The following is a 27,979-nucleotide window of genomic DNA, read 5'->3' as shown; positions in this document are numbered from 1 at the left end:
ATGTTTACTGTGAATGTCCAAGGGGGAGAAAATGAAACAAAACAAAACAAGAACAGTGCAAAATATACGTATATAATGATACATTTTTTAAACATTGGAAGCATCGCTTTAGAACTCTCTTCATATATATACCACTTAGAAATTGATGAGGTGATCCATGTCATCTTTCAATACTAAGTTTATTAGTCTTACTTTTTTTAAAAAAAGTGTATATATATGTGTGTGTGTGTGTGTGTGTGTGTGTGTGTGTGTGTAGGGATAATTAGTATTTAATTTACCTTTTCTCATCTTTTTTGAAAAAAAAAATTAAAAAAAAAATAGTTTATTTTAAAATAAGCAGTACTGTTTACAAATGCAGTTTATCCAGTGCTGCCACAATGAACTTTATGAAGCCAATGCAAGAAACATACTTGACTTCCTATATAACCCTGAATTCCTGGACTATATGAGCAGTACACTGACAACAAATGACCATTTCATAACAATTGTGCAACATTTACTTATGCTTGTGCCCACTGCACAGATGGGAAAGAATGCAGGCCAGAGAGCCCATGCAACTTACTCAAGAGTCTATTGGATTCAGTTCTGCAGATAGCTGCTCCTGAGTAGACATCCATATCTTTCCTCGTGGCAACAAAAAGGGAAACACAGGCAGGGCACCAAAATAACAGATGTCCTCCTGGTGACCATTCTTGTTATTTGGATCATGCCTGCAACTAGCAAGGTAACTAAGGTTGCAGTTGCATACAGTTGTACTGCTCTCTTCTAATTCCTGTCATTTCAGGCGCTAAATTAGACCAGAAAACTGCAAGCCTAAGTTTCTACATGCATTTTTACAAGTACTTTTTATAAGAATGAAAACATTTTAAATATTCATTCATATCTTTTACGATATGGGTGAAGATTTACACACATTAGTGTAGTAGAAACTGCTGGTTGGAATGGTAAATATTTTGAAAACCATAGTATAAATATTCAGCCACCAATCTGATCTTTAAAATCCTAATCTTATCAAGATTTACATGTAAATCACTCAATTTTTGGTGAATGAAAAACCTACTTGAGAGATACAATCATTTGTGTGGAGAACGGAGAAGCTAGAAGTGAGGAGAAATGACTCATTTCAGCATATAGAGCTGAGACTGCAAAAAAAACCACCTAGCTTCAACAATCTCTAGTGCCAGTTGTTGAAAGGAATCTTACAGCAAGTTTGAAAAAGAAAGCATATTTAGACTCCGGGCCTGGGTTGATTGGTACCTTGTGATCAGTCAATTAGAGTAGAAATAATTGTACAGGTTAAAAGCAATGCTTTGCAGTTACTTAAAATCAGATAGATTTGAAATACCAGAATTAAGAATGAATGTATCAGACCTCAGTAAGAGACAACTAAAAATGATTGTCAGATTTTTTTTCACCTGTTCTTCTCCAGCTATAAAAACACCCTTGGAAACTGAAGCATTGCAGAATGGTTAACACAGGCAAAGTGAAAGCAGGAAGACAAAAGACACACACATATTACAATGTGTAGTTCCATAATGCAGTGCTTGATGCTCCAGAGGGCCTTCAACAAGTACTGTACAGCCAAAAATCAATTGAAAATCAGCATGATAACAGAGCATGAGTTGCCCTGTAATAGCCTGAAGACCCCCAAGGCTACATGGGGCCCTTTCATCTGCTGCACAGCCCTGACTCAGGGGAGCTGAGATCCCTCCACAGGCGCTCAGCCCGTCCGTCACCCTTACCTATTGCTGCCCACCTCACAGTAAGGAGAGCTGACAGCAATAGGGTGGGCTGCCTCTACCAATGACACTGGATTTTCTTAGTGTAGATTTGGAGGCTTTGTTTATTTTATCACTAGTTTTCAAATAAATTCCTGCTCAAAGCAAGCTCGCTGATTTTGGAGGTGGTTGCAGGGTGAAGACAGTCCCAATTCCAAACACACAGAGGTGATCCCTCCTTGATATTTAGTCAAATACAACCAAGAAAGGAAGGGGGAAGAAACACTGCTCAGTTCCTTGCACACTGCTATGTATGCAACAAAGCAGGCCCACAAATATTTCACTCATATGGTAGGTTTAATTTCAATATTTCTTTAATTACTTTCCAACAATGTCTGGTTTCTGTTGAATTTGCGCTAGTACTTGGCATTTGGTGCAACCCCAAAAAGATAAGATACATATGTCCTCTATTCACAGTCTTGGCATTTTTACCTTAACTCAGATACTGAAGTGATTCGTTTGAAAAATTACCTTGCTGATTAGCTACATTTTCTAGTAAATATATAGCATTAATCCTTAAATTCTGAATATGACATAAGGTATACAAATGTTCTGTCTGACTCAACAGCAACATATCACGGCTTAAGGAGGACATGTATGCTGATCTCCACGAGTGAGGAAAGAGCTAATTGGGAGTTAGATTCAGTGTGATTATCGGCTTGTTTATGATAAGGGAGTACTCTTCTGAAAGCACTGTAAATTCATCCCTGATTGTGGTGTTAAACCACAGCTCATCTTCTGTCCGTCCCCCTCCCCTCCTCATTTGTTTGGTTAAAAGGGGCTTTAAACTATTTTCAGCAGATGACAGTGTCATGGCTTGATTTTTTCCAAACTTAAAAATAAATAAATAAATAAATGAATAGAACAGCCACATGAGCCTAATGTCAAATTTCACTTTCTAATAGCAGAAAGACACATTTTAAGTGTTTACTATAAGAACACATTTGGGTAAATTTTCCCCATGTCATTATGAACATTAGACTGACCCAATTAATATGAAATGTTTCTATGCTGCTGGAACAGACCGTGTTACAGAAAGAGCCATTTGCACAACCTGTTCATGATTATGGGCCATAAGGACACAAAGATGGCATAGACATTTGCGGACCATCTGAATTCTTTCAGGGGAAGGGGGGGGGGGTAGGGTGGGTAGGGGGGGTTAGAAAAAAAGGGGGGGGAAAGAGAGATGTTAGCCGAGTGTTGTGGGTCATGTTTTTTAATCCAGAGTATTGGACATGTAACACAGCAACAAGAGCTGATCATTTTGTTTAATCACCTTTTGGATCTTTGCCAGATGGTCTCTATTGAGAGCGCTGCAAACAGAGAGAGATGAACTGCGTCTAACATGCCACTAGAGCTTTCCCGTAAATGTCTGAGAACTGAATCCAACAAGAATTTAGTCTCAGAGCAGAAAGGGATACATTTAAAAACTATGTGCATTAACTATACTTTTCCCCATAGAATCCTCACTTGGCATGAATAATTTACCCACTCTTATGCTAATGGGATCATGAAAGTATCCCTGTGTCTTTAGTGCAGCTATTCTCAGCTTTCAGTAATTACCCCACCCAGTGAAAATAACATGGCTTCTGCAGACGAGCGGCCCACTCCTACCTGGCAATTAGAAAGATCATGGCTGACATGGAGCAGTCCAGGAATGGACCGCCAGCTCCTACAGCCCGAGTGGGCAGCTGGATGAATTAAAGCACTCTGCTGTGAGCATTTCTGTGTCTGCTCACAGCCAGCATGGGCAAGAAGCTCCTGTGCAGGTACCTTTTGTTGTTGTTTGTTTTGTTTTTTAAGGATAGTAGAAGACTTTAATACATAGCCCATGCTCCATAATATTAAGGAAAAAAAAAAAAAAGAAAAAAAAAAATTAATTATTTTTTTCTTTAAATCAGTTCCATCATGTTGAACAAGAGGGAGAGAATTGCAAGGTCAATTAGAGTTTTCAAATTTTATCAGCTACACAAAGGAAAATTCTACTTTTTTTTTTTTTAATTATTATTTTAAAAAGTTTTTTCAAACCTCGCTACAAAGAACAAGGCTTTGACCTCCGTCCGTAGCACTCTTTGCTAGGTAGTGCACTATGTAAAAATTATCAGGCTAAAACATCTGGGAAAGAAAGCTATGAAACAGCAGGGAACGTGGCTGGTTTATTGTTTATCTTTTGTTTATGAGGCAGTATTCAAGTTTAATTACTACTCTAAATTAAACTCTAACAGGCATCAGGAGACATCCCTTTACACGACCAAGTTAAAAAAAAAAATAAAAAAAATAGAGATTCCAACACTAGATCTTTCAAATAAGTTGGCACATATAGGAAGAAATTAGTCAGTCTGTAACAACACAGGAAGACATTTAAGCACTTGCTACTGTATGTTTGAATGCATTGCATTATGAAACCATTAATATTGTAACAAGCATACAATTGTAATTTAGCAAATGGGATGTTATCTAACATTCAGAGGCAAATTGGGTTAGGCTGAGTAGGATCTGAGATGAAAAGAATGGCCTAAGGAGGAATCCTACCTTCTTCGTTTTGAAATACAAATATATAAATATATATGTACACACACACGCATTTAAAAAGAAAAAGCAACACGAAGCAGAGGAAAAACATGTCTTAAGTATAATTAAGTAAACTCCAAATGTACATGTGCAAGGAGGAAAGAGTTTACTACATTTACCACAACAGTAAGTGACCAGTTTTAGATGAACTTAGCTGTAGGAAAAAATAAAAGTTGAAAGCAACTAGCAAAAGATTATTCCAGATGGCATCTGTCATATTGTATTTAGGGTTATTTTAAAGAGATTACTGCCACTATGAAAACATTCCATTGACAGAGTTTTCCTGGGCTGTGTTTGAAACCCCTGCATAGCACATTCAAATATGGAAATAAATGTTTTCTAGGACGTATCTATTGATAGATTTGATATATGCATAAATATAACAACGTGGATTTCAATCTAAGAGTGAGGTGAGGACATTAAATGTAAACATAAGATTTTAAATCCTGCATATTCTGAGCTTTAATTTAATAAACAGTGAGGAATCTGCCTGAACATTAGAAAACAGCATATGAAGCAAAGATTCACTATGAAATTTTACTGCTACTTATTGAATAGTGGATAGGGACATAAATGTTCCCACAACCCAGCAATCAAATAAGAAATGCAAAAAGCTCTATTTGTTCATGCAATAGAAGGAAAGAAAAGAGAGGGTGGTAGGATACTAAAATGTGACTATATTTAGCTAAGCTGGTTCTGGCATCATTATGGTTAATGTGCATGTGGTGTGCAGTGTGAGCTCAGCAGTTACTGGGCCAACTGTCTCAGTATTTCTGGGAATTCTGCCTATTCACAGTGCAGGGATTGTTCAATTGCTGCAAAATGTACAAAATGAATTTTACAAAAATGAATTGTAAGGAAGGCCCCATTACAACGATTTTACAGCAAAGATGTCAACATCAATTTTTCTTTCATGCATAGCTAATGATTAAAACAGCATATTCCATTTGCCTAAGACAATTTATTTCGTATTGGCACATCAAAATATTGAAATAGAAAGTTATCTTTACTCTACCCTGATTATTCATTGCTGCTGAACCCACACCATTGTTCAAACCATGAAAAAATAAAACAAACTTGGCAAGAAATACTTAAAACAAAGGCTCATCAATATTCTCCAATTTGTCAACATCTCAATTACAGCAATGGAAAAAATGTAAATTTCATGTGCTTTGAACACTAAGGGGTCTATTCTTCTGTCAGTGCATATGCATAACTCCCACCACCATTAATGGGAATTACTCATACATATCAACACAAGGACGGGCCCCTCAAACTTGAAAGGAAAAGATGAATTAATAAGGGCTACTCTCTTCCTGTATCTTCCTCTGCTGAAAAAAGTCATTGTTCTTTAGGAGTTTTTTCATACTTCATACAGTTCACCTTCATGAGAGCTGTGCCTTCTGAAATAATGCCTCTCCAGTGAAGCATTATTTATTGGAAAGTATGATTTTTCACAGTCTGGATATTTGGGCTTTCCTATTAGGAAATTTCTTTCTTTCAAAAAGACAGCTCTTTTCCAATAAAGCTAAACTTTATAGCTTTACATATAAAAATAAAAAGAAATAAACACATATTCTGAATCCTTGTAAAGAACATGTGTACTAGTTAGCCTCAGCAGGCTTACTTACATATACAATGCCAGGGGAAAATAGTTGTAGTATTTGGTTATGGACATTAAGTTTTCAAGACTTGGTATGAACAAATTGTTTTTATTATTAAAATTATTTATTCATTATTATTACTACTATCCCTGTCTTTTTTTTCTCTCTATCAGAGCTTGGTTCAAAGCTCTATGTAGTTTCAGTAAAAAGGCAGGCTTTCAGGCACTATCAGCTACTTTCATAAACAAATTTGTCCATTGCATGATGATATATAAGAGCTACACTGCCTAACATTTCAAACTTGCATCAACCCAGAGGTGTGATCTAGGATTAACACACATGATTTCAGCTAACATCAGCTAACAGTTGACTTAGCCCTGGACCTTGTATTGAGTCTTTGCCACAGAAACATGGAAGACAATTTTTCAAAAAGACTTAAAGATACTGCCCTAGAGAGTAATCCTCGGATATGGAGGGACACATCCTCTTCCTTCAGCACAAGCAGCCACAATAAACAACCAAGCCACCAAACGTATAAGGCAAACTGAATTTGACGCTCATTTATTACCATTACTTCTGCAAAACCTAGAAACAGCTTCTTGACCATAAGTAAGAAGACAAGTTTATCACCCCAGGCCTAATCCTAAAAGGCACTGAACTTCCCAAAAGGTCCTGAAAAACTCCAGCCCCTCATCTGACATCTCCAGATCAGGCCCTTTCACTGACCAAACTAAGAATGTGATAAATCAAGTATAAAATCCTGGTATAATAAAATACAAAACTGAAACTGTTCCCTGGTGCTTTCCTGTAGACCACATGTTTTTAAACCTTAGAAAGATTTATTTCTCACTCTTCATGCATAATCTGCCAAATTCATTATTTGAAATATCCCATAAAGAGATTAAATAGGAATTAAAGTTTGGAAGCATCATATCCATCACTGTAGTACAAACTGATGCACAACTGTAGAAGTCATTTATCCTTGTGTGTAAAGGCAGTAGCTTAAGAAAATAAAACAATAACAAAAAACAAATAAACAAAGAAAACCTTTTGTCTTCAAAGAATCCAGAAAATACCCCAAAAGACTTTCAGATCTGTTTTCTTCCCCTCCAAATAAAAGGGTGGATGATAAAGCTGCACACACCTTTTAATCTTCTGCTTAGGTTTTCACACATATATTCCCCAACAGAAACCCCAGAGTCTTCTCTCTCCTCTCCCCTTCTCTCAGCCCCTTTCCTGCCATCTCCCTTGCTATAACTCAGCTAACCCAACAGAACCAGTCAGTTTTAAATTTCAGTTGGGACCCCAGTGACCTGTTAATGAATCTACAGAGAGGAGAAAAACTCACAGTGTTGAGTTATGCCTGGTGTTGCTAGCTGACTTGGAGTCAGAAATGCTTGAAGCGTTAACGTAATTGCAAGAATGTGAAAAATGAAGCGTTGGGCTCCTGAGCAAAGCGAAAGGTCAAAGCAAGCCCTACACAAAACAAGTCTCTGGAAGATGGCCTCATTAGACCATTAAATCAGCTTCTCCTTTTTCTCCTTTGTAAGATGTTTAGAGTACTTTATTTTTATTATTGGTCTATTTAACTCTCTCTTTCCAGCACAGGAGGAAAAAAAAAAAAAAAGAATCAGACCTGCTACATAATTACTGATCTCTAAAATGGTGTTAGATGGCATTGATCTGCATTTGTGGATCTGAACCAGGATAAAGTCAATAAATGCTTGGTAGATTACAGGTCACTAGTACTTAGGTTTGTTAGATGATCAATATGTTATATAGCTTAGTTTTCTGTTGAACAAGTGAGGTGACATGTTAAGAACAACATAGACATTTGCTGCTAATAAAATTAGGATAATCTTTCAACATTTACTGCCCGAAGGCCTTTTCCTTAACCCTTTCAGTGCCTGTGCATCTAATATCAAACATTGACTAGATTAACCCTTTTGGTGCCAAAAATGCAGGCATGAATTGTCATCAAGAGATTGTCCTCCATAAACCACCAAAATGACTACAGCTGTTTTGGTTCCAGCTTTGGGAATTATGTATGTATTATTTTATATAGTAAATATAACTACCTCATGCAGAGAAAGTCTGTAAAAAACGTCATCACTCACCCATCTCACTTCCTTCTAAAAATCACAAGCTACACGCACATCATAAACTTAAGGAAAAAGATGAGACACATGGAGGGAGAGCTCCCAGGAGCCTAAATAGACTGGGTCTAGTCTGAATCAATCGCTGCTGCCACCACATATCAGTAGAAGAGCCCAGAGGTTGCTAATGTAACCTAAGACTCTGTAACAAGTCTCCCTTCCCAAGAAACCCTTTGGGACAAGTCAAATACAACATTTGAGGAAGGCCTCAACAAAACTGCAGGGAAACCAGGCTGACCTAAACAGGTAGCTGTTCCAGAACAACTCCAAAGGGCATTCCACTACACTTAGAAGTGTTTGGGACAGATTCACTGCCATTTCAGTGGTAAAGCAGACCCTGCCCCCTCTAAGAAGCATACAGAAAATTCAATGCAGATTTCTGCACCAGACCTCCCTCTTTCTAATCTTTCCCAGGGTTCAGGGGGGAGAGCAATCCAAAGCTGTCTCCAATGGGAATTTTTCCTGCACTGTACGATCATACATCTTTCAGCTGCCAGCAGCTGAGAGGAATGCTGATTTGCCACTGGACGACTGCTTCCTTTTAAAAGGCCCAACCGAGTACAAAGGGAAGTGCATGAGCAATGTTTCACTTTGCTAGGCCAGGCAACACTGGTGATGGATTTGGCCCTTCAGCAACTGTTCATCTTCTGCAGACATAAGCGTAACAGGTTTGTTTAAGTCACATATACTGCCAGAAATGTCCATTCTCAGTAGAAAGCTCACAGAGTTGTAACCAGCTACTTTTCCCTTCATGCATAGAAATATTCCTCCAGCACCTCAATTTGCATGGTGAAGAATCAGATAGTTACTGAAATGCAAGATTCTTGGATGTCAGTACAGGGGATCTGTACTGTACCATCAAGCATGGCTTGGAGAAGCACTCCTAATTTATAAGGGGCTCCTCGATAGAGCAGAGATACAGGTGTAAGCAAATTTCTTACCTACTATCAGAATTAACACAGTCACAGATGACTCAGAGGATCTATTTTTTTTTAAGTATATGTGATCTCTTGCCATCTCAAATCTTAACAAGACACAGTTTAAGCATTTCACAATCAGTTAAGGCTGTGGCCAGCCAGTAGGCATAACACTGTTTTGCCATTCAGCAGTCAGGCTTCCCTTTGCACAAGTCACTGAACAATGAGTTCATGTTGGGCCTTGTGCAGCTCCAGATCAGCCGCAAAGGACACATCCCAAACAACTCACACTGAACAAAGATCACACCCTGTGCCATCACTGCTTCTATCAGCAGTAGTACACAAGCAAGATGTACACATAGGAGACAAACCCAATCTGCCACATGAGAGACAAATGTCACAGGTTGCACTTGAGACACCAGGTTGTGAGGGAGACTGAGCATCTCCCTGCCACACAGCAGCCTCATGAGGAAGGTAAAATGGTGCAGCAGCGTAGCCATCGAGGCACAGCATGAACCACATGAGAGCCCCTGCAACACAAGGCATGCAGCCCTGAAGGCCATTCCATTCTGGTCCTCCCACACAGCTAGCAGGATCACACGTCTGTCACCTGGCTACATGGCATATGCATGACCACCGAGTGAGGGAAATAGCACTGGCAAAATGTGACAGGTGCAGGGAGCAAGTCATAAGGCCTTGTAAAGGTAGTGTCATATTTGTTAGCTGAGGCTTAGCATGACAGCAAAGAAAAACAAGTGAGGATCCCACTACAAGCTCATTCTGAGCCAGAGTCCATGGGTGGCAGTAGTCCATCTTTACCCCACTCTTTAGTGCTTAAGGCTTGAGTCTCACACCTGCTGGAGCCACTAATGCTTCTAACAGGCAAGTGTAAAACACTATCATATCAAGATGACAGCTTTTGACACTTACTCAGCATGGATGCAGATGACCACACACAAGGTGCAAGGCAGTAGGAAATAAAACAAAAAGTCCTAAAATAATAATCAAATCCCCTGAACACTGGAGAGGGATTCATTGCAGACACAACAAATGTTTTGCAGTTCAGGTACATCTCCATTTACCATTCAGATGCAGACACGAGTCTGTACGAATAAACATTACAGGAAACATTTTCTGTCCAGTTTGAGTTTGTACCTACTTCAAGTTAGCAGCTTGATAACATCATACAGGAAACTTTTCCCCAGCTAAAGCTACAGGTTAAATTCTCTCTTTACAACCCAGCTCACACTACTGCAACACAGCTGGGGAGTATGTCTGTCATTATATTTACTTACACCACACAAAAATAAACTGTAGATAACCAAATTTGTAAAGGAATTGGCAGAACTAATCAATTGTTATTACAAAGCTTGTTTGAAGATTAGATATTTCTCTTTGAAATAATAATAAAATACAGCTAAGTGGGTTAAGAAAAGGAAATACCATCTCCCTAAGTTACAGCTGATTATACTGCAAGTCTGCCACTCCATGTTTACTCTAAGGCAGATGGACTGATATAATAAAAAAGCTGAGGTTATTTTAGTCATGCCTACTTTGCACAGGGAAAAAGTTTGACCTTTTACCTTGCTCACTGCTGTTGTCTCCACTCTGGGAAGCATGGCCCCCACTGGAGGGCCCCGGTGTGCCTGCTGAGTGCGTTGAGGTTGCATCATCGTGGTCTCTCCAAGATGAAGGATTCTGGTGTCAGAGTGCCAAGGAATTTTTTCCACAGTTCCCATTCCAACAGCAAATGAAGAACAGAAAGAAAACCAGGAGAAGAGGGGAGGAGAGGGGAAAAAGTATACACATTAGCATTTGTGAAATGTGCCAAACACTGATACTGTTTGCACAGTGTCATAATTCTACAGCAAAGACAAACAGAGGAGGTACAAAAATTTATTTAGTAAAATAAAGGACTTTTTCAAAAAAAAAAAAAAAAAAGAAATAAAATAATAACATATACACATTTATATGTACATTCCTTAATAAGCAACAGGGGGGCTTGGAGGAGAACACCAACCAACCTGCACAGTTTATGGTACTGAGTGTTCACATCAGGGCAGTTGGCATGTAAACTATCTCTCCTCACTTTGTTTTTCCAGACTGATGAGAGATGGGAGGGGAGGGGAGAGGAAGAGGAGGGAAACTGTTTTCAAGTAGAGAATGTGTATGAGAGAGGGACATGCCCTCCCACACTATCCTCTCTCTCACTGGTCTGCGTGGTGGAAAAACCTTGAGACAAATACAAAAATTCAGGGGAAAAAAAGGAAGCTGCTTCTGAAATGCATTATAACATGAAGATGCTTCCTCACCCCCAACCACCACATTGATGTGACACATTTCAAAAGACTTCCTAGCTGTATCACTCTAACAGTTCGCTTACAAGCATTGTCAAGAATAACCACCAGGTAATTACCTAAAATAACACGTATAGTGATTTTTATGTATTTTTTTTCCATATTACTATGCATAAAACACGACAAAAGAGAACACAGAAGACAGACGTATGGAATTTGTAAAACTTGGCTAAGTAACTCCTCAACCGCTATACTTTAGTTACATCATTAATGATAGCTTTCTAATTTATTGAGTATTGGCTTTCCTGAAGTGAGGAGCTACTATTTAAAGGGATAAGTGAGGAAAAGTTAATGTTACAGTTTAGCACTACTTTGTTGAGTGTATTCTCCTCCTGTCCTCCTCCCCTTTCCTGATCATTCCCAATACCCTGCTGTTGCTTAAAGGAAAACAGGAATTCTACTGTACAGGAAGAGCTTTATCAGCACCACATGAAGGCAGGCAAGAGATGGAATTTCCTCTGGCAGAAAAGGAGAGCAAGAACACATGAAACAGATCAGACTAGGGGCTGGACCTGCATTACTTGTCACCTGCATGTGACAACTTAAATCAAGCATGCTATAATAATCCAAAAACAAAGCAAAAAACAAATCTTCTCTCAACCTCCAAAAACTACTCTCCCCACCCCCTCAAAAAAAAATAAAATAATTGTTTGTTAGGTTTGACTACATACAAACAGTGCCTTATGAAATAACATTGGGCTGTTAAAACATGAGGAAAGCCTGAAAACAGCAAATGACTAGATTTGTTAAATTCTTTGAGAGGGACCAATTCTGACCTCATCTACCCCAGTGTGTAATAGGAATAAGTTCCCTAAAATCATCTGATTTAGCCATTGTAAAATTCAGTGTAAGTGTGATTGGAATCAGCTCCCCAAATATATAATGAAACATCTCAAAGTAATCTCCTAGTACTGATTAGTACCACATGCTCTATAGCAACATAAAATACAACTGCCAAATAACGTCTTGCTGCAAAACCCAGTAACATAAATCTAATGGGCCTGACCCAGATCACAGCAGAGACAAAGGGAAGAGCCTATGACTTCAAAAGGCTCTGAATAAAGCTCTAGGTGACCAAAGGGTGAGAAGGATCCAAATCCCCCTTCACCCTACACAAACACACACATGCATGCACGTATGGGGCTCCACAGCAGGAAGATATAAGTAGATCAGATGACAGTCCATGATCTTAAACTCACCTCACCTATCAGCACAATTGACAGCGCAATAGCATTTACAGTTCAAAACCACCACCCTTCCAAAACCTGTGAGACCAATCTCCTTTTCTCACACAGACCCACAACAGAAAAATGGTAATAACCACAGTGGGATTTTATATTCCTTGTTGTTGTTAAATTAATTAGGCCCCTAGAATAACTCATAATGCTGTAAGCCCCTACAATTTCATTTCAAAAAATACAAAAAAAAAAAATTACCGTAATTTTACAGAATCAGGTGGGAAGATGCAGAAAAAGAACCGCATCAGGCTTGAAAGTTCAGGAAGCCCAGATGTTATTTAAAAATAATGAAAAAATCACAGTTGAAAAAAAGGTTACCGAAAAGTTCAGATGGAAATAAAATGCAAAAACTGTGTAAGTCTCTTTGCAGCTTCAATTAAAACACAGTTGTGCCTATGAGCTTCTCTTTTTATCTCTGAGTTAGGAAGCCACTCAAATAGCTTCAAGCTGAAGGCAAACAGCAGACAGGAGCTCTTCAGCCCTCTGCAGCCTCTTAGCGTCAGCTGTTTGCCGGATGGTAATCAGATAAAGAGCTAGAAGAAATACATGAAAAAGAAAAGAAACAATAGCATAGCATGAGTTTAGCCCTCCAACAACACCAGGCTGGAACCTTCTTTTAGAAAATGTAATAATTGCAACATGTTCACCTAGGCTTAACTTTTCAGGGAACACAGTGAGTTATGTTAATTTTATGCACTGCAGGCTCTTTTAAGCTGGCTGCTGTTGGAGCTCCTTATCACACATAAGAAAATTACAATAATTAACTGGTAACACCTCAGTTATGTTTTAAGGCAAATGCCATCCAAAACCTATCATAGAGTATTTCAAAAGCTTAGACCAGCCTTTCTGTTTCAAAAATGTGGTGATTTGGAAAGACTCCGTAAATAAGATTTGCTGCAGTTGAAAACTTTTGCTGTCCCTACCAGGCTGAGTTGTTCCTGACCTCAGTTTGTTCATTCAGTTTTGGAAGGACAGGGTGGACTGATTGGAAATTCAGTGTATTTTTTTGTGACATAGTTTTATTGAGGAAGCAATTTGGCAAAATTTTCTTGAAGAACAGAAATAGTTAGATGGAGTATTTACAAGAGGCAATGGTAGAATTTTGGAAGAGTCTAAAAGCAAGGGAAGCAGCTACGCTTCGTTTTACACTTAGTTTTATTTTAAAAAATGGTGAATAACTCTTGGGGTGGAGTTTACAGCCTCATAAAAATGACAGCATTCTTTTTTATTGGACTAGAATCATTGTGCAGTTTCTTTCTTGCCCCAGACTGTTTCCAACTTTGCATCCCTTCAAGAAAACTTCCTGACCAAATGCCTGATTGTTAGTATTTATACGTACGCCTTCATCATCAAGAAAACAAAGCAAAAGAAACAATGACAGACCTAAAGTGTGCTTCACTAGAAGCACTTTATTAGTATAGTTTGGAGAGATCCATCCTGATACAAAGCCTTCCGATAATAATTCTAATTTTCTATTTCATTTTTTCCATGAAATTTGTATGAAGTTATTGCATTGTAAAGAATAGAAAAACAAATAGGTACCCTGAATTATATAAACTGTATGCATAGCTTCTCATATCTTTCTGCAAGTTTTAGTAATTTACTTTACAGAAATATGACAAAGAGAATGGATGATACCTGCTAAAATGCAATCACCTGTTTTGTGTTTGCCTGCACATGATTAAATGTTCACACACATGACCTAAACTAATGACATGTACCACGGAAGGTAAACAGCACATACATATCTATTCCCAGTAGTTTTAATAACTGGGAGTCAAATATGGTGCTCCTCTTGCTCTTACCTAATTGTGTTAAAGAGCAGTGTTACCAGGAGAAAAGCAGTGAATACTGAGCAGAGCACAATAGAAGGAGATGGAAAATAGATACAAGAAGCTAGGTCTCCAGGGGCAGTATTTTCTATTTGCTGGGCTACAGACTCACAGCTGATAATGCAAGTTGTAATTAATATAAAAGCAGGAGACAATATGGGAAAAGCTTGTACTAGCAGGGCCACAGGAGATCACTCCTCTGCTATCCACTGTTTCTCATTTACACGCACAGCTTTCCCTAGAAAACACAATTTCAACAGTGTTTTTTCCCTTGAAAGTTTAAAAAAAAAATAAAATAAAATAAAATTGATATAGCAGCATTGTTGAATTTTGCTAAATCTAGAAAGGAACAGCAGAAAGGATAAGAGTCTCTTGGTATACAGAGCAAATCTGATGCACTACTCTTTAGTCAATGCTGCAGATCTGCTGGAAACTGTAAGAGTTTTTTAATTGCTGCAGGTTTTCTTGAATAGTGGTGTTGTAACAGATTTGGTAGAGGACAACCTTCAGCCAAATTGCAATTGTTATTATGCATGCCCAGAATTACCACTGGGCAAAGTCTGGAAAATTTTTTGAGTGTACGTAGTCCCTCTGGGGCTGATTCTGATCTCACAGTGTTTTTTATAGCAATATTAAAGACTCAATTAACCATAAGGAATTTGCTTCTTATTTGTAACTGGGAAGCCAGATCAATCAGGCCAGCTGATATCCATGTGAGTACGCTGAGCAGGATTTGGCTCACAGACGTTAACCAGCATTTGGAGTACACAGCCATGACGGGATCAGGGCCTTAAATTTTATCAGATGAAATGGACAAAACCATTTATCTCGTGTGAACAAATAAAGCATGACTTGCTTTCCTAAAAGAAACTGCAATAGCTGTAGGACTCTGTTAGCAGAGGTGGAATCAAAGGTCTAGAGGTTGCTCTTGTAAATTAATTTTTCAAACACAAACCTGAACAAAACTTCTGACATGGGTGGCATTTTCCTTTCTAAATACAATCCAAATCCTGCTCACCTTGTTCTCACAAGCAACACCTGTAAACACAGTGAAATTACTGGTGTGACCGATACCACAAAAATCTGTCTCTGTGCACCACAGTGTATCCAAAGATGGCATGCTATACCAGGTGTAAGAACCCCTTTGCATACATACATCTGCATTTGTGTGTGCACACTTGCGTGTGTGTTTCAGATGTACAGGATGATATCTTAGATACTGCCATGGAACGAGGCAGATATAGACTTATTACATAAAGGAACTTTCAATAAGTAAATGAGCCATGGAAAACTCTAATTGCGTATGTTTTTTTGTTTTTGTTTTTTTTTTTTTAACAAGGTATGTTTTCCTACAGGTGCATATTCACTGTGATTTAATAACTAAATTGTGTGTGAATTGCACAAGTGAAACACAACAGAAAGTGTCGTGTTCCATCAGATATTTCTGTACATATCTACACGTGTACAATATTTAATTTTGACATTCTTGCCCCTTGGCTTCACATTTGAGTAAAGTTGTCTAGAGGAATTTTTGACACTCCTAGAATGTAGCAACGCTCTTAAAACTACATGCTTTGTATTTTTCAGTTCAGATTGAAATCAGACATATAATCCACCTGTCAGTAAAGAAGTGAGACTTGAAAAATCAGGTTTTTGTTGTTTTTTTTAATTGTCCTTTTACGTCATTCTGTGTGGCTACACTGCATCTAGAATGATAGACAACTCAAACCAAAGAGGGAAAACCAGCATCAAGTAGATGTTGAAATACAATGTCATTTTAAATTGAGAGAACCCAAATTAAAATTAAAATATTCGATTGTGAGATGCCTGGTAACTAGTCTTAGCGCTGCCCATCAAAAAGAGCAAATACATGATGTTCTCTACTGTCTCAGAAACTTCCTGATGCTCCTCGATTCTTCAGGATCAAGAGGCCTACAGTGACATCCTAAGTCCTGAACCACGCACTGAGGAATTCGGTTATGAAAGAAACAAGTTTGCCCTTTTTCTTTTTTGCAGTGAGCTCCTTGGTTTCCCTTCTGACCCATTACAGACAGGAAGGGCACCTCTGGGGTCTGCTCAGCATTCCCACCCAGGTCTGCCATGGCTGCGTGCCTGAGGAGCGCAGCACCAGCCCAGCAGCAATTTCCTCAGTCAGACCCTACCAAAAGGTTTAATTATATAGCTGGAATTTTTTCTCATCTGCAAGCAGACGTCAGAAATTTGCACAGGCCATTCTTCAATAAGAAATGTGAAAGAAACACAAAATGTCTGTACGTCCAAAAGGACAAAATATACGTATCTCCTCATGTGAGAGCTGAAAGGTTTAATACTCAGACTAATATTTCTCTTCTACAGCTAAGGCATCAGATTTCTGACCTGTCAACAGTCCTTTTATAAAAAATGAGACATATGTATATTTCTATCCATTTTTAATTATATTTTATGAATGATGATCTGTATATTATTACCTCTCAGCTGCAAATTGACTATAACTTATAAACAAATATCAGGAAGACTGAGGCCTGGATCCTGCCCCCATGAAAGCCAGGGGAAGGAGAGCCATAAATTTCTACAGGAAAATTTCTAGGCTTCAAAGTAGATTGTGCTAAAGGAAGAATTGTATGGCATCAGGTGAGCCCAGGTACAAAAGAAACATAACTAAAGGACAAACTATAATCTATGCTGGGAAAAATAAGTTGTTTAAATCCCCAAATTTTACAGGCGTCACTTTTTTTTTTTTTTTTTCCCCCCCAGATTCAAATAGCTGGAAAGAAAAGAAAAATGGGATTTGTTGGAAATCTCAGCAGATATTTTAGGCAGAATGCAGAATGCAGGATAGGGCGCAGCGTGTTTATATTGAACAATAATAAATTGTCTGTGCTGGGAGACTTGACTCGAACTGCAGCTGGAAAGGTTTCTTTCCTTTTTTTCTTTCCTTACTGATCTGGTTCAGCCAGGGCATAGCTGTAATTACCTTCTTCCCATCTACAGCTAATACCTCAGAGCAATAAAAAAAATATGAGGGTGTTAAAAATTCAAACACTAATTATGGGCTGTTATATTTACTAAACACAGCTGAGTAATAACAAAAGTTTCAGCTTCTTGTGGCCAGAGCTGCACTATTTGATCTACCAAGTCCCCGGACCCCTTACACTTACTGTATTACATAACAGTTAATAGCGCACTAAAACAGAATTCGATGTACGCATTTATTGCCAAACACATACAGCACAACTGTGTACAGATGTCTCTTTCCAGCACAGGTATACCTCTGAAGAGTTCATTCCTTTGTTGATTTTGCTTTTGGTTTCCAGCTAAGTTATATAAATAATACAGAAGCAGATTTTGAAAGGGGAAGCACTGTATCTCAGCATCCCAGCTGAAGTGCTATGGTAAATATCAGCTAATGCCACTATTCTTTTTGTTACTTATGGCACATTTTCAGGTCTAGCCAAGGAACAAAAAGGGGAGCTGCATTAGGTGCCGGTTCTGCTCTGCCACTGTCACTGTTGCCAGCCCTTGCACGCACAGAAAACACATACAGGATGTAGCTTTATATCGCTTAATAAGAACAGAGGTGTATGGATTTTTGGGGTGTCAAACAGCTGTCACAAACTGTCACCTCCGCAGGAGAAACCTTGGCACACAACAAATGCAACTACACTGCTTTTTGGCCATCATTATTCATAGCCAATCAGCGGAGCTGCTCCTGGTATTTCATGTGCAAATAAAACCATGAGGGGAAGACCCCTGGATCAGAATAGTGGGCCAATACATAAAACAGAGGAAACAACATGCTGTCTCTGTCCCTCTGAAGTGGCTCATCATCACCCCTGCACCAACTTTCACCAAATGAGATCTAGCCCGGGGCTATATATTAAATATGCATATCAAAGCAAATGAAAAAATAAACCTGGAGAGTCAAATTGGACAAATTTGCATGCTTGAACTATCACATTTTCAGGTAGATGCTCACAAATGATAGCATGCTTTTTGATAGTCAAACATGTTTATATTAACAATTTTTAAAGCTTTTCCTACTTTACAAATAAAATATTTCTTCCTGCTGCAGCCTTGCACAATGTAAACACCAGCATGTACATAAACAGTAGTTTGACCAAGCTGTAAAAGGGTGTTGAAGTTTTGTTGGGAAAACAAGCTAATATATTTAAAAGAAAAAAAAAAATCCAATAAGGAGACACATTTCCCAAAACGCATGAATAAAATGTAACTATGTGATACAACTCTTCATTTCCCAGTTGGTGTTCTGGTTGCACAAATTATTGCTTCCTTTCAAAACAAATAGCAGGGGGCTAAAGTAAAAATGTTATAGCTCAAATCTCCAGGAAATAAAAGGCTTTAAATTATAATACCCAATGAAGTGGTAAACCCTAACGGGTGTAAGATAAATGGGTTGTCATATTTATTTGAGTTTGCATTTTGGGCCACAAAAAAATAAGAGGAGATTCTTCTTAGGGAAGATAATGGTTATCAAATTATCAAAACGCTAACCCCCTCCACCCCTGTCCTATCATTGTGTGCGAATTTAAATATTATAATGGAGCACTGCAAATTGGCTTGAGCATTCGCCATCTGCCAGAACCCTAAACAGGCTAGTTTATCTAATCTCCTCAATATAAACATAAGCATGCTCCATTTCTACACTTCCACTTGAAACACACTCTTGTAAAGAAACCGTACTGGAAAAACATGGACTTTTTTTTCTTCTATTGCTCTGAATTATACACAATGACCCTATAGTTTTCAAGGTGCCACTCACCCTAATTTCTTTTCTCCTACTCCCCCATAATACTTATGCACGCACATTTAGGGTTCTAAAATGCCATAAAACAAATATTTTTGAAACAGTGTCATGCCTCATAGACTTTATTATCTACATGTGAGATAACTGACAAGCAGAGAAACTTTCAGGGACCGCTGTGTATATATTGTTTCCCCTGAAAATAATAGATTTCAAATGCACAGCATCACAGAAATCTTGTTCTGCAATGTTTACCTCACGCAAATGAGAAAATGAAAGCTAAGGCTTGGCTCCAAAAATGTTTCCAGGGCTCTGGAACTAAGCACTACAATGAGGGGCATCTAGGAGAATTTATGATTATTTTATCTGCCAATTCAGCTTCAGTCCAGGTCTAATGCAATTACCAAACGCACACACAAACAACGTGTTTTCAAAGGAAACAAAAGCTCCTGGAAATCTGCTTCTCCCTGGGCTGAGAGCTGCCCCGCTTAACGTGCAGGGAAATGAGGGCGGGCGCCTGTGCAGAGCATGGTTAACTTCACACCGGGTGTTAAATTAATATTTCAACCGCTAAAATATTAGACTGTATCATTTAGATTATGAGTTCAATTGAATCTAAAACTGCGTAAACCCCCTTTCCCCCCCAGGGATGCGTTCCTATAAATAAACCAGAGTTCACACCCACTCTTTTTAACCAGAGCTCTCCACTCCCTCTCTGTGGTACCAGCTGCAATTTTTCCCTGCACATCCCGAGGTCTTTCTGCCTCTCCATGTTTCTGAGTGTCACCGGAGCTGCTCCCAAACCCAGAAAAACAAAGGCTCCCTGCTCACCACACACACCAACTTCAGTCCTACACACATAGCACGAATTCACCAACTCCGCAAGTGTTAAAATCAACCGCTAACCTACGGTTACTCCATCATCGTTCTCTCCAGCTTTCTGTAATACATTGTTAATAATTGCTTCATCAAGGTTACTGTCTTTTATTATGAAGATGCTTCAGGCGTTTGGCAATAAGTCCATATTCTGACAATAAGCTGCTCTAAAGCACAAGCATTGGAAACTCTCATATGCTAACCCCCTTCTTTAATGCAATGTAGTATTGCCAATAATTCTCATCACTTGTCATCCCCGCCAGAGGGAGGGGGGAGGAGAGCAGCAAACTTTCTCCCTAACTTTCTTCTCTCTGTTTTCCTGTGTTGCTGCATCTACTACAGAGTTGGCAAAGAAGGACAAAAAATCACCGAGCACCACACCAAGCAGTCCACTGCCTCCCCGAGTCGCCCGGACCAGCAAACTTTACCAATCACTGCAAACTCGCGGTTGGAAACAGAAGGAAAGTTTCACGTTTTTACAACTTTAGAAACCGAGAGGGAAAGCCTGAAGGTGGGATCCGAACTCACTGAAGGTGGAAACAGTACCAGCAGACAACAGCCACAAACAATGAAACCGGGGACCATGTACTCTGAGCAACTTAGAAGTCTCAGAAAGTGCCATGAAGAAATCAGAAAGACTTACATGGTCAGCTAAATTTGTGGAAGATCCTGAGAGTTCCTCGTGGTCTGACTTGGAGCTGCCATCCCTTTCATCGATAACGAGGTCTATTGGCATTTTTCCTTTCAAACAACTAATGTACCGATGGCAGAAGTTATCGCACAATTCGTGAACCTGAAAGCAGCAACAGGAGTGATAGCATCAGTAAGGGCAAGCTATCGGATTGCAACTCTTTTTGGGAGCAAGAACAACACTCTGAGCTCCTCCACGAGTAACTCTAATTAAGGGGCACAATAGTTGAAGGCAAGGAAACAATAGAGAAATTGTTGCAGCGCATATTATTCTCCTGAGACTTGCCGCAGCAACAAGTTACAGAGAGAGAGACAGTGTGCTCAGACCGGTGTGCGGGGCAAACCCAGTGTGCAGCTCCCATAGAGAGGGGAGCCGCAGCCCGGCGGTACCTCCGGGCCGGCCCGGGCTACGAGCTCAGGACCGTGGGGCTCGGCCATGGCCCCGGCCAGGCCGGGGAGATCTGGCAGGGCTCTGGGAAAGGCGCTCCCAGCGCGGGCACAGCCCCTCCCGCGCCTTGCAGGGCCCCCTGCCTCCTCCAAACATTTACTGCTCGTTTGGGGTTAATGCTCCTGGCGGAGCGAGAGGGAAGCTGGAGGGCTTGCGTTTCTCTTTTGGTTAAACATAGTGCTTCCGAGTCAGGAAAAGAGCTTCTGCCGAGAAAAGGGGTAAGGAGGATGTCAGGGGTTTAATAATGTATAGATGTAATGACTCGGTTGAAATTACACAGAACAAAAAAATGCCGGGCCGGGCTGGGCATGGCTGCCGGTGTCACATGCTCCGGTGGCACAGGTTATGGTGTCACCCGGCGCTCCCCCTCTCCCGGCCGTGTGTCCGCTCCGTCCCGGGCAGGGACAGGAGACGGCCTGCACCAACCCCAGTGCCTCTTACCTTCTCTAACTCCAGGAGGTGGAACCTTAGTACTTGTATTGCTTGGATCATCTGCAAGAGAGTTGGGAGTGGGGGTTAGGTGGGAGAGAGGAGCTCGGGGATGAGACCCTAAAGGGGCTGAGGGAGTTGTCAGGGTAGCGGTCATTCCCTGGATCTCAACCCTTCCGTCACGCCTGAGCAATATGGATCAGCTTTATCCCTAGCACTCTGTTTCTATCTGATTGATTAGGGGTGCGGGGCTGGGTGTTTGTTCCCGCGGTCCCAGAGAAGCAGAGCCTCTTCCTCCCCTCTCAGAGGGGCCGCGGAGGGTCGAACACACGCTCGCAACCCCCCCACCCCCCTCCCCACCACCCGGGGAAGAAAGGGGAGGGGGGAGATGAATAGTTTGGCATCTTCTTTACAAGAGGATTTAGGCACTTTGAATATTGAAATCGTTCACATTAGCAAAAGAATTACGCTAGATATCTCCAGCTCCCTCTTCTTAAGCAGTTATTTCCTTCACTTTGGCTTCCCGTGGCTTCTAAGCCCGGCTTCGCGGCGCGCCAGGGCCAGAGCGTTGGCCCGGGCTCGCCCCGAGCGCTGCCCTCGGAACCCCTCGGGGAGGCGGGGAGCCCTCCTGGCCTTGCCGCCTCCTGTCCCTGTCGGTGGGCGCTGCCCAGGACTAGGGGCGGGAGGAGGGCGGTGGGCACAGGGGTGAGGCCTTACCAAATTGTCCAACTCTGGGTTTGAAGAAAAAAGTGGTTTTTCAGCGCGGACCTATGAGAAGAAGGAAAAGCGGCGTGGGTTGAGGCTTCTTCCTCCGGCCCTAGGGATCCCCTCTTTGCAACCTTCCCCCGATCCTCATCCACGGCCCCTTCCACCGGGCACGGGGTGAGGACCCGGCCCGAAGGGCACCCGCCGCCCCCTCCCGCCCCCACCGAGGGGCCGGGGGCCAACCCCTCGCGGCTCGGGGGGCCCCGGGGGAAGCGGTGCCGGACCTGCTTGGCGAAGACGGCGATGTCCTCGTTGAAGGAGTCGGAGGAGCAGACGTCCCCGCCGGCCACGCCGGGCTCCCGGGGCGTGCAGGTCGCCAGCTCGCACTTCTCAAAGACCAGAGCGAGGAGGGGAAACAGCGGGTGCCTACCGGGCAATGGCACACAAAGGGCGGGTGGGGGGTGGGGGAGAGGGGGGAAGAAGAGCTCTGATCAACAAGTATTTTGGTAACGCACGGACACGCACGGACACGCGGACACGCTCTGTAGACTCCCAGTATCTCTTCGGGCAGAGCCGGGCAGAAGCCCATTTGGAAATAAAAACGCGGTTTTTGCGGGTTTGAGGTTTTGTTTCTTTCGGCAACCGCGAACGCCTCAACGCATCCCCCGTGCAGCCCCCGCAGCCGCGGACAGAGTACCCAGCCCAGCGCCTCGCTCCTCTCCCGGGAATCTCGCTCTCTGCACCGCGGTTTAAAATAACGCGAAACACGGAGCTCCCAGCCCTCCCCTCCAGCTATGACCCACAGGGCGCACCGAGGGCAGGCAAACTGCGAACCGATCGGAACGGGGTTTTATTTTCGCAAGGGGCCTGCTAGTAGCTCTGCACTGAAGTTCCCTGGCCTCGCAGCACCCGGGGCCAAACTGCGGTGTCCGAGCAGGGCGCGGGGAGGGGGCGGGGGGCGGCAGCGCTTCGCCAAATATTTTCCCATAGTTGGTGCAGTCAGGAAAAAATATCTGATCTGCGTGCTGAGCGTGAGGACGCGGCTGGTGTGCTCTCCTCTTTGGGTCTGAACAAGGCCCACACTCCGCCGCACACTGCACTCTCTCCTTCGAGATAAATGGGGGTTTCTTTCAAAAAGGGAGTACTCGGTGCCCCCCGGCAGCTCACGAGGCGGCACTGCTCTTCCTCCCCGCACTGCTATTCCTCCCCGCACCCTTTCTCTGCTCCACACAGAGCTCCACGCTGCCTCCAGTTCTCACTGCTCCCTTCTCAGGGAGCCCGTGCTCGGAGCAACCCTTTATCTACAGCACTGTATTGTGGCACGGAGCAAAGCACCAACACTACGCTTCTTCCACCCAAACTCAGCACACCGCGAGCCTGAAGTGCTGCCCGGGCCTTCAGAGCGAGACAAAAAAAACCAACTCACACACGCACACACACACACACACACACACACACACACATACACACAAAAAGAAAGAAAGAAAGAAAGAAAAGAAAAGAAAAAGAAAAAGAAAAAAAGAAAAGAAGAAAAAAAGAAGAAAAAAAAAAAAGAAAAGGAAAGAAAAGAAAATAAGAAGAGAAAGAAAAAGAAAAGGAGGGGGCAGAAAAAAATCAACCAGGGCAGCACCCCCGGGGCCTTCCCTGAGCGGTGCCCCGCAGCCGCCTCCCGGGGCGCTGCCACCGTAGACCGGCCCTGGCCCCGCGCCCCCCTCCGCGCCCCTCCGGCCCCGGGGCGCTCCCCCGGCGCCGCCCCGCGCTGCCCTCCCGCTGCCGGCCCGGGCCCGGCTGTGCCTACCCGTAGATCGCATCCTTGTCCCGCTTCAGAGCGTCGTTGACAGCGGAGCCCATGCTGGCCGGCATGACGTTGGGGTGCGGGGCGTGGGCGCCGTAGTGCTGTCCGGCGTGTAGCGGCGGCCCATGGTTGAGGTGGTGCACCGGGGGGATCGGCCGGGGGGCGTGCGGGTCCCCGTACATGGACGCCGGCACCCCTACGCCGTCCATCCCGCCGTAGTGGGGCAGCTCATCGTACTGTCAGCGCGGGCCGGAAGAAAGAGAGAGGGAGAAAGAGGGGAAGGGGGGCGGGGGGGTGGGGGGGAATAAAAAAACAAACAAACAACAACAACAAAAGTCAGAAGAGAGTGGAGCGCCCGGCTAGGCGCCAGTAGAGCACAACAGCCCGGGAACAGCCGCAACGGAGAGAAGGGAATGTGCGGAGGGATCGGCCCGGAGCGGAGCCGGGGGGGCTGAGCGGGGCGCGGAGTGCGAGAAGGAGAGAGAGGGGAGAGCGCTGGGGTGCGGGGTGTGGGGCCGCCCGCGGCTGGGGCAGCCCGGCCGGGTCGCGGGGAAGGAAGGAAGCGAGGGGAGAAGCCGGAGCCGCTCCGCGTTAGGAAGGAAGGAGAAAAAAACCCGATATGAAGGAATAAAGGAGCAGAATCCGAAGAGGCTCGAGAAATAAATCAGCGCCGGGAAGGGGAGAGCAGAGGTAGGGTGCATCGGAGGGGGCGGGAGGTAAAGGGGGAAATAATCGGAAAGTTACCAGAAACATTATTTAGCAGCAATTCCCCTTGTCTTGTCAAAGCCAGAGACAAAAAAAAAAAAAAAAAAAAAAAAAAAAAAAAAAGAAGGCAGCTCTATATGCACACATATATCCACGCCCGTATATGTGCACACCCGGCAGCAGCGCTTCCCGAGGCAGCTTCCCTGCGAGGAGCCGGGAGAGGAGCGGCGCTGCGGGGAAAGGCTGCGACGAGCGAGCGTGGAACAACCGCGAGGAGAGGCACACGCACAGCACTCACGCACACGCACGGCAAGCGCGGGGATCACCCGGGCTCTGTTGGCTAACAGGGGCCGCCATCAGCAGCAGCACCGGCGGAGAGCAAATCGGACAGGCCCCTCTTAGGGAGGATTTATCTATAGGTAAGGGTTGGAGATTTAAACCTACCCTTTGCGCCATCAGTCTGCGCTCCAATAAACTCCTGGATGTGCCGTATATTTAATATCCCAGTGTCCCAGTCCAGCAAAAGAAAAAGTGATTTAGAGTGAAGAAGAGTCTTTTTTTTTTTTTTTTTTTTTTGCTTTTTTTTTTTTTTTTTTTTTTTTTGCCACCCACTTACAGAGTTCTCCTATTCTCCGGTACGGGGAAATACCACCACCAGCAACGAGAACGCACCAAAAAAAAACCAGCCAGCAACCACGATGAGTTTCTGTGTATTTCTTCTTGTTGTTTTTTTTTTCTCCTCTCTCTTTTTCTTTTTCTTTCTCTCTCTTTTTTTCCTCGTTTTCTTTCTCTACGACCCAAAAAAAAAAAAAAAAAAAAAAAAAAAAAAAAAAAAAAGCACACACACCACACGGTCAAGCCCCCACCGTGCGGGTTACGATCGGCCCGTCAGCAGCCCACATGGAACCGAACTGTCGTGTCTCATGGCTTTTTGCCACTCCAGCTGTCAATCAAAGCCAGGGAATGTCAAGGTAGTGAATGAGTGATGGCTGATGATGATGAAGAAGAGAGGAGGAATCTTTTTAACCCCGGTTTCTTCTTCCAGTAACTCCGCGCTCGGGTTTTGCCTTTTAGGATCGCTACAGGGTTGGGTTTTTTTTTGTTGTTGGTTTTTTTTTTTAAGTACTGTGAAGGGGGGTGGGGAAAGATGCGAAGAAAAATGGAATAGTTTGCAAAGCGCGGACTGCCCCCTCTCTCCGTTTTTCCCGGTAGGTATTTTGTCTCCCTCTCTCCCCGCGCTCGGAGATGAGCGAGTGTCAGTGAGTGCTGGCAGGTTGGCTGCCGGCTGCCTTATAGAAGAGGCTCAGTTTTGCAGCGCTGATCGGCGGGAGAATGAAGTGACGGAACCCGGAAGTGGCGGTGGCCATAGCCAGTCCTGCAGCGCGGCGGCGGCGGCGGCGGCGGGGAGCGGCGGCGGCGGGCGCGGGGCGCGGCGGCGGCGGCGGCGGCGGCGGCGACGACGGGGAGCGGCTGCGGGGAGCGGCGGGAGCGGGGTGGCCCCGTCCGGCGGAGCGCCGCGGATGGCAGCGCCCGGCGGGGCGGCTGCAGCGCCGCGCGGGGGGAGCCGCGCACAGCCCCTGCCCCGAGCGAGGCAGCGCGTGTAGGAAGGAGAGAGCGTGCGAGAGGGAGGGAGGGAGCGGGGAGGGAGGGAGCGAGGGAGGGAGGGAGGGAGGCAGGGGAGGAAGGACGGGGAGAGTGCGTGTGTGCGAGAGGGGGGAGAGGCAGGGGAAAACTGCGGAGAGCGAGAAGAAAAGTGCGATAGGAGCCCGGCCCCGGGTTGGTTTGCGCTAGATTCTTTTAGCACCGAAATACCTTCCGATGAACCGCGATGCTCAGGCTCTGATTTACGCTCTGCATTATTTATGGGGCTCTCCGGCTCTCGCCGCCGCCGCGAGGGGTGCGCAGGGGGCGCGGGGCTGCGCTGCGGGAGGCGGCGGGGGTGGGGGGGGTGGGGGGGGAGGAGGGCGTCCCGCTCGGGCGCTGAGCGCGGCTACGAGTGAATGGTCCGGGCACGGGCAGAGCGCGTTGGGCACCGCTCCGCGTGGGGTGATCGCAACTCTCGAGAGCTGAGGATGGCTCGGGAGGGGGAGGGAGCGGGGGGAAGGGGAATCCCTTTCTGGGCTGCGAACGGAGCGTGGGAGAGGGACTCGGAACGGAGGTCAGCTCGGCTCTGCCGGGAGAGACCCCAGATGTGCCGCGGCCGCTGTACGCGTCCCCTCCGAGCGGAGCCGGCGGGCAGCGGCGGACTCGGGTGGGCGCGTCCGTGGACTTTGCCGTACCTCGACGGGATGCGCGCCGGAGTGTGAGCCCGGTAATGCCTCTAACGGGAGCGCTAATTACAGGAGGACGATTTGGCGAATGAAGTGAGAGGATGCACCCCCAGCCCCGAGCACCAGATGAACTTTTCCAAACACACGCGCGCACACGCGGTAATTTTGGTATGCTCCCTCGGCCAATCGCCGCGCTCAGCCCGAGCATGCCTTACCCTAGCGCAGTCAATTACCGGCGCTCCCCGGGCTCATCAATCACGGGGCGCCTCCAGTGAGGGGAGGAGCGAGCCTCCGACTATCGATCGCTGCAGTTTTGTCCTCCCCAGCCCCCAGCCTCGTTCACGGTCCCCTGCACATAAAATCTAAACCAGACTATCCCGTTAATAGCGGGATTTATCAATGATTGTGTACCCGGTGGTGAATGTGGCCTCGTACATAGGTGGTTTTTAGAAGTACACGGCAGAAAAGAAAAAAAAACAATAAGAATGATGTGATTTGTTCGGGTAGGGGTTGGAGTGTTTTGCGTTGCTTTTCAGGACGAGAGTGACGATTTTCACTTTTTTTTTTTTTTTTTTTTTTTTTTTTTTTTAACTTTAAGAAAATTACTCAGGGGCAGTTGCAGATATTTGGCCTGATTTTAATAGGCGCGGGGAATGAGCTCCAGAGGTCAATAAACCCCTCCAAAATGATGAATGATTGAGTACCTGTGATGATGATAGTGATTACCGGAGCAATTAAACAGTTTGATTAAATGAGCCATCATAACAATGATGTCTGCGGGAAATCAGCCCTCACATATAAAGAAAGATAGCGTGGGGCTGACGGACGCCAGTGGGCATCCCCCGA

The 27,979-nt window shown here is 43.9% G+C and overlaps 1 protein-coding gene and 2 long non-coding RNA genes across 11 annotated transcripts in view; 2 read left to right on the top strand and 1 right to left on the bottom strand.

Annotated features, from left to right (window-relative positions):
- Positions 1 to 26,908, bottom strand: part of MEIS2 (Meis homeobox 2) — a 168,944-nt gene extending 142,036 nt beyond the window's left edge. For 2 of the 8 annotated variants that reach the window (XM_085550381.1, XM_085550385.1), the window contains exons 1-7: positions 25,308 to 25,700; positions 24,162 to 24,394; positions 22,648 to 22,789; positions 22,376 to 22,426; positions 21,671 to 21,721; positions 20,735 to 20,884; positions 10,610 to 10,724 (exon numbers count right to left, since the gene is read on the bottom strand). In XM_085550381.1, coding sequence (XP_085406507.1) covers positions 10,610 to 10,724; positions 20,735 to 20,884; positions 21,671 to 21,721; positions 22,376 to 22,426; positions 22,648 to 22,789; positions 24,162 to 24,394; positions 25,308 to 25,319 — 754 coding nt within the window. In that variant the 5' untranslated portion in view covers positions 25,320 to 25,700. Of the gene's footprint in view, positions 1 to 10,609; positions 10,725 to 20,734; positions 20,885 to 21,670; positions 21,722 to 22,375; positions 22,427 to 22,647; positions 22,790 to 24,161; positions 24,395 to 24,902; positions 24,987 to 25,307; positions 25,701 to 26,675 lie in introns of those variants that run through there. The other 6 variants (XM_085550383.1, XM_085550387.1, XM_085550382.1 and 3 more) reach the window with 4 other exon arrangements.
- LOC146760742 (uncharacterized) lies at positions 24,612 to 25,354 on the top strand. The gene is made up of 2 exons (XR_014947181.1): positions 24,612 to 24,848; positions 25,044 to 25,354. It is a non-coding gene; the product is annotated as an uncharacterized LOC146760742 (long non-coding RNA).
- On the top strand, positions 26,527 to 27,822 carry LOC146760741 (uncharacterized). 2 transcript variants are annotated; one of them, XR_014947183.1, is made up of 2 exons: positions 26,527 to 26,639; positions 27,206 to 27,533. It is a non-coding gene; the product is annotated as an uncharacterized LOC146760741 (long non-coding RNA). The 2 variants fall into 2 exon arrangements; XR_014947182.1 differs by having other exon boundaries at positions 26,587 to 26,760; positions 27,206 to 27,822.
- Positions 27,823 to 27,979: the final 157 nt, after the last annotated feature.

The sequence above is a fragment of the Coturnix japonica genome, chromosome 5, assembly GCF_054131305.1.
Source record: "Coturnix japonica strain WE chromosome 5, WE-NBRP24, whole genome shotgun sequence".
Lineage (NCBI taxonomy): Eukaryota > Metazoa > Chordata > Aves > Galliformes > Phasianidae > Coturnix > Coturnix japonica.
Note: the sequence above shows the minus strand (reverse complement) of the source record. Positions and strands in the feature narration are given on the sequence as shown.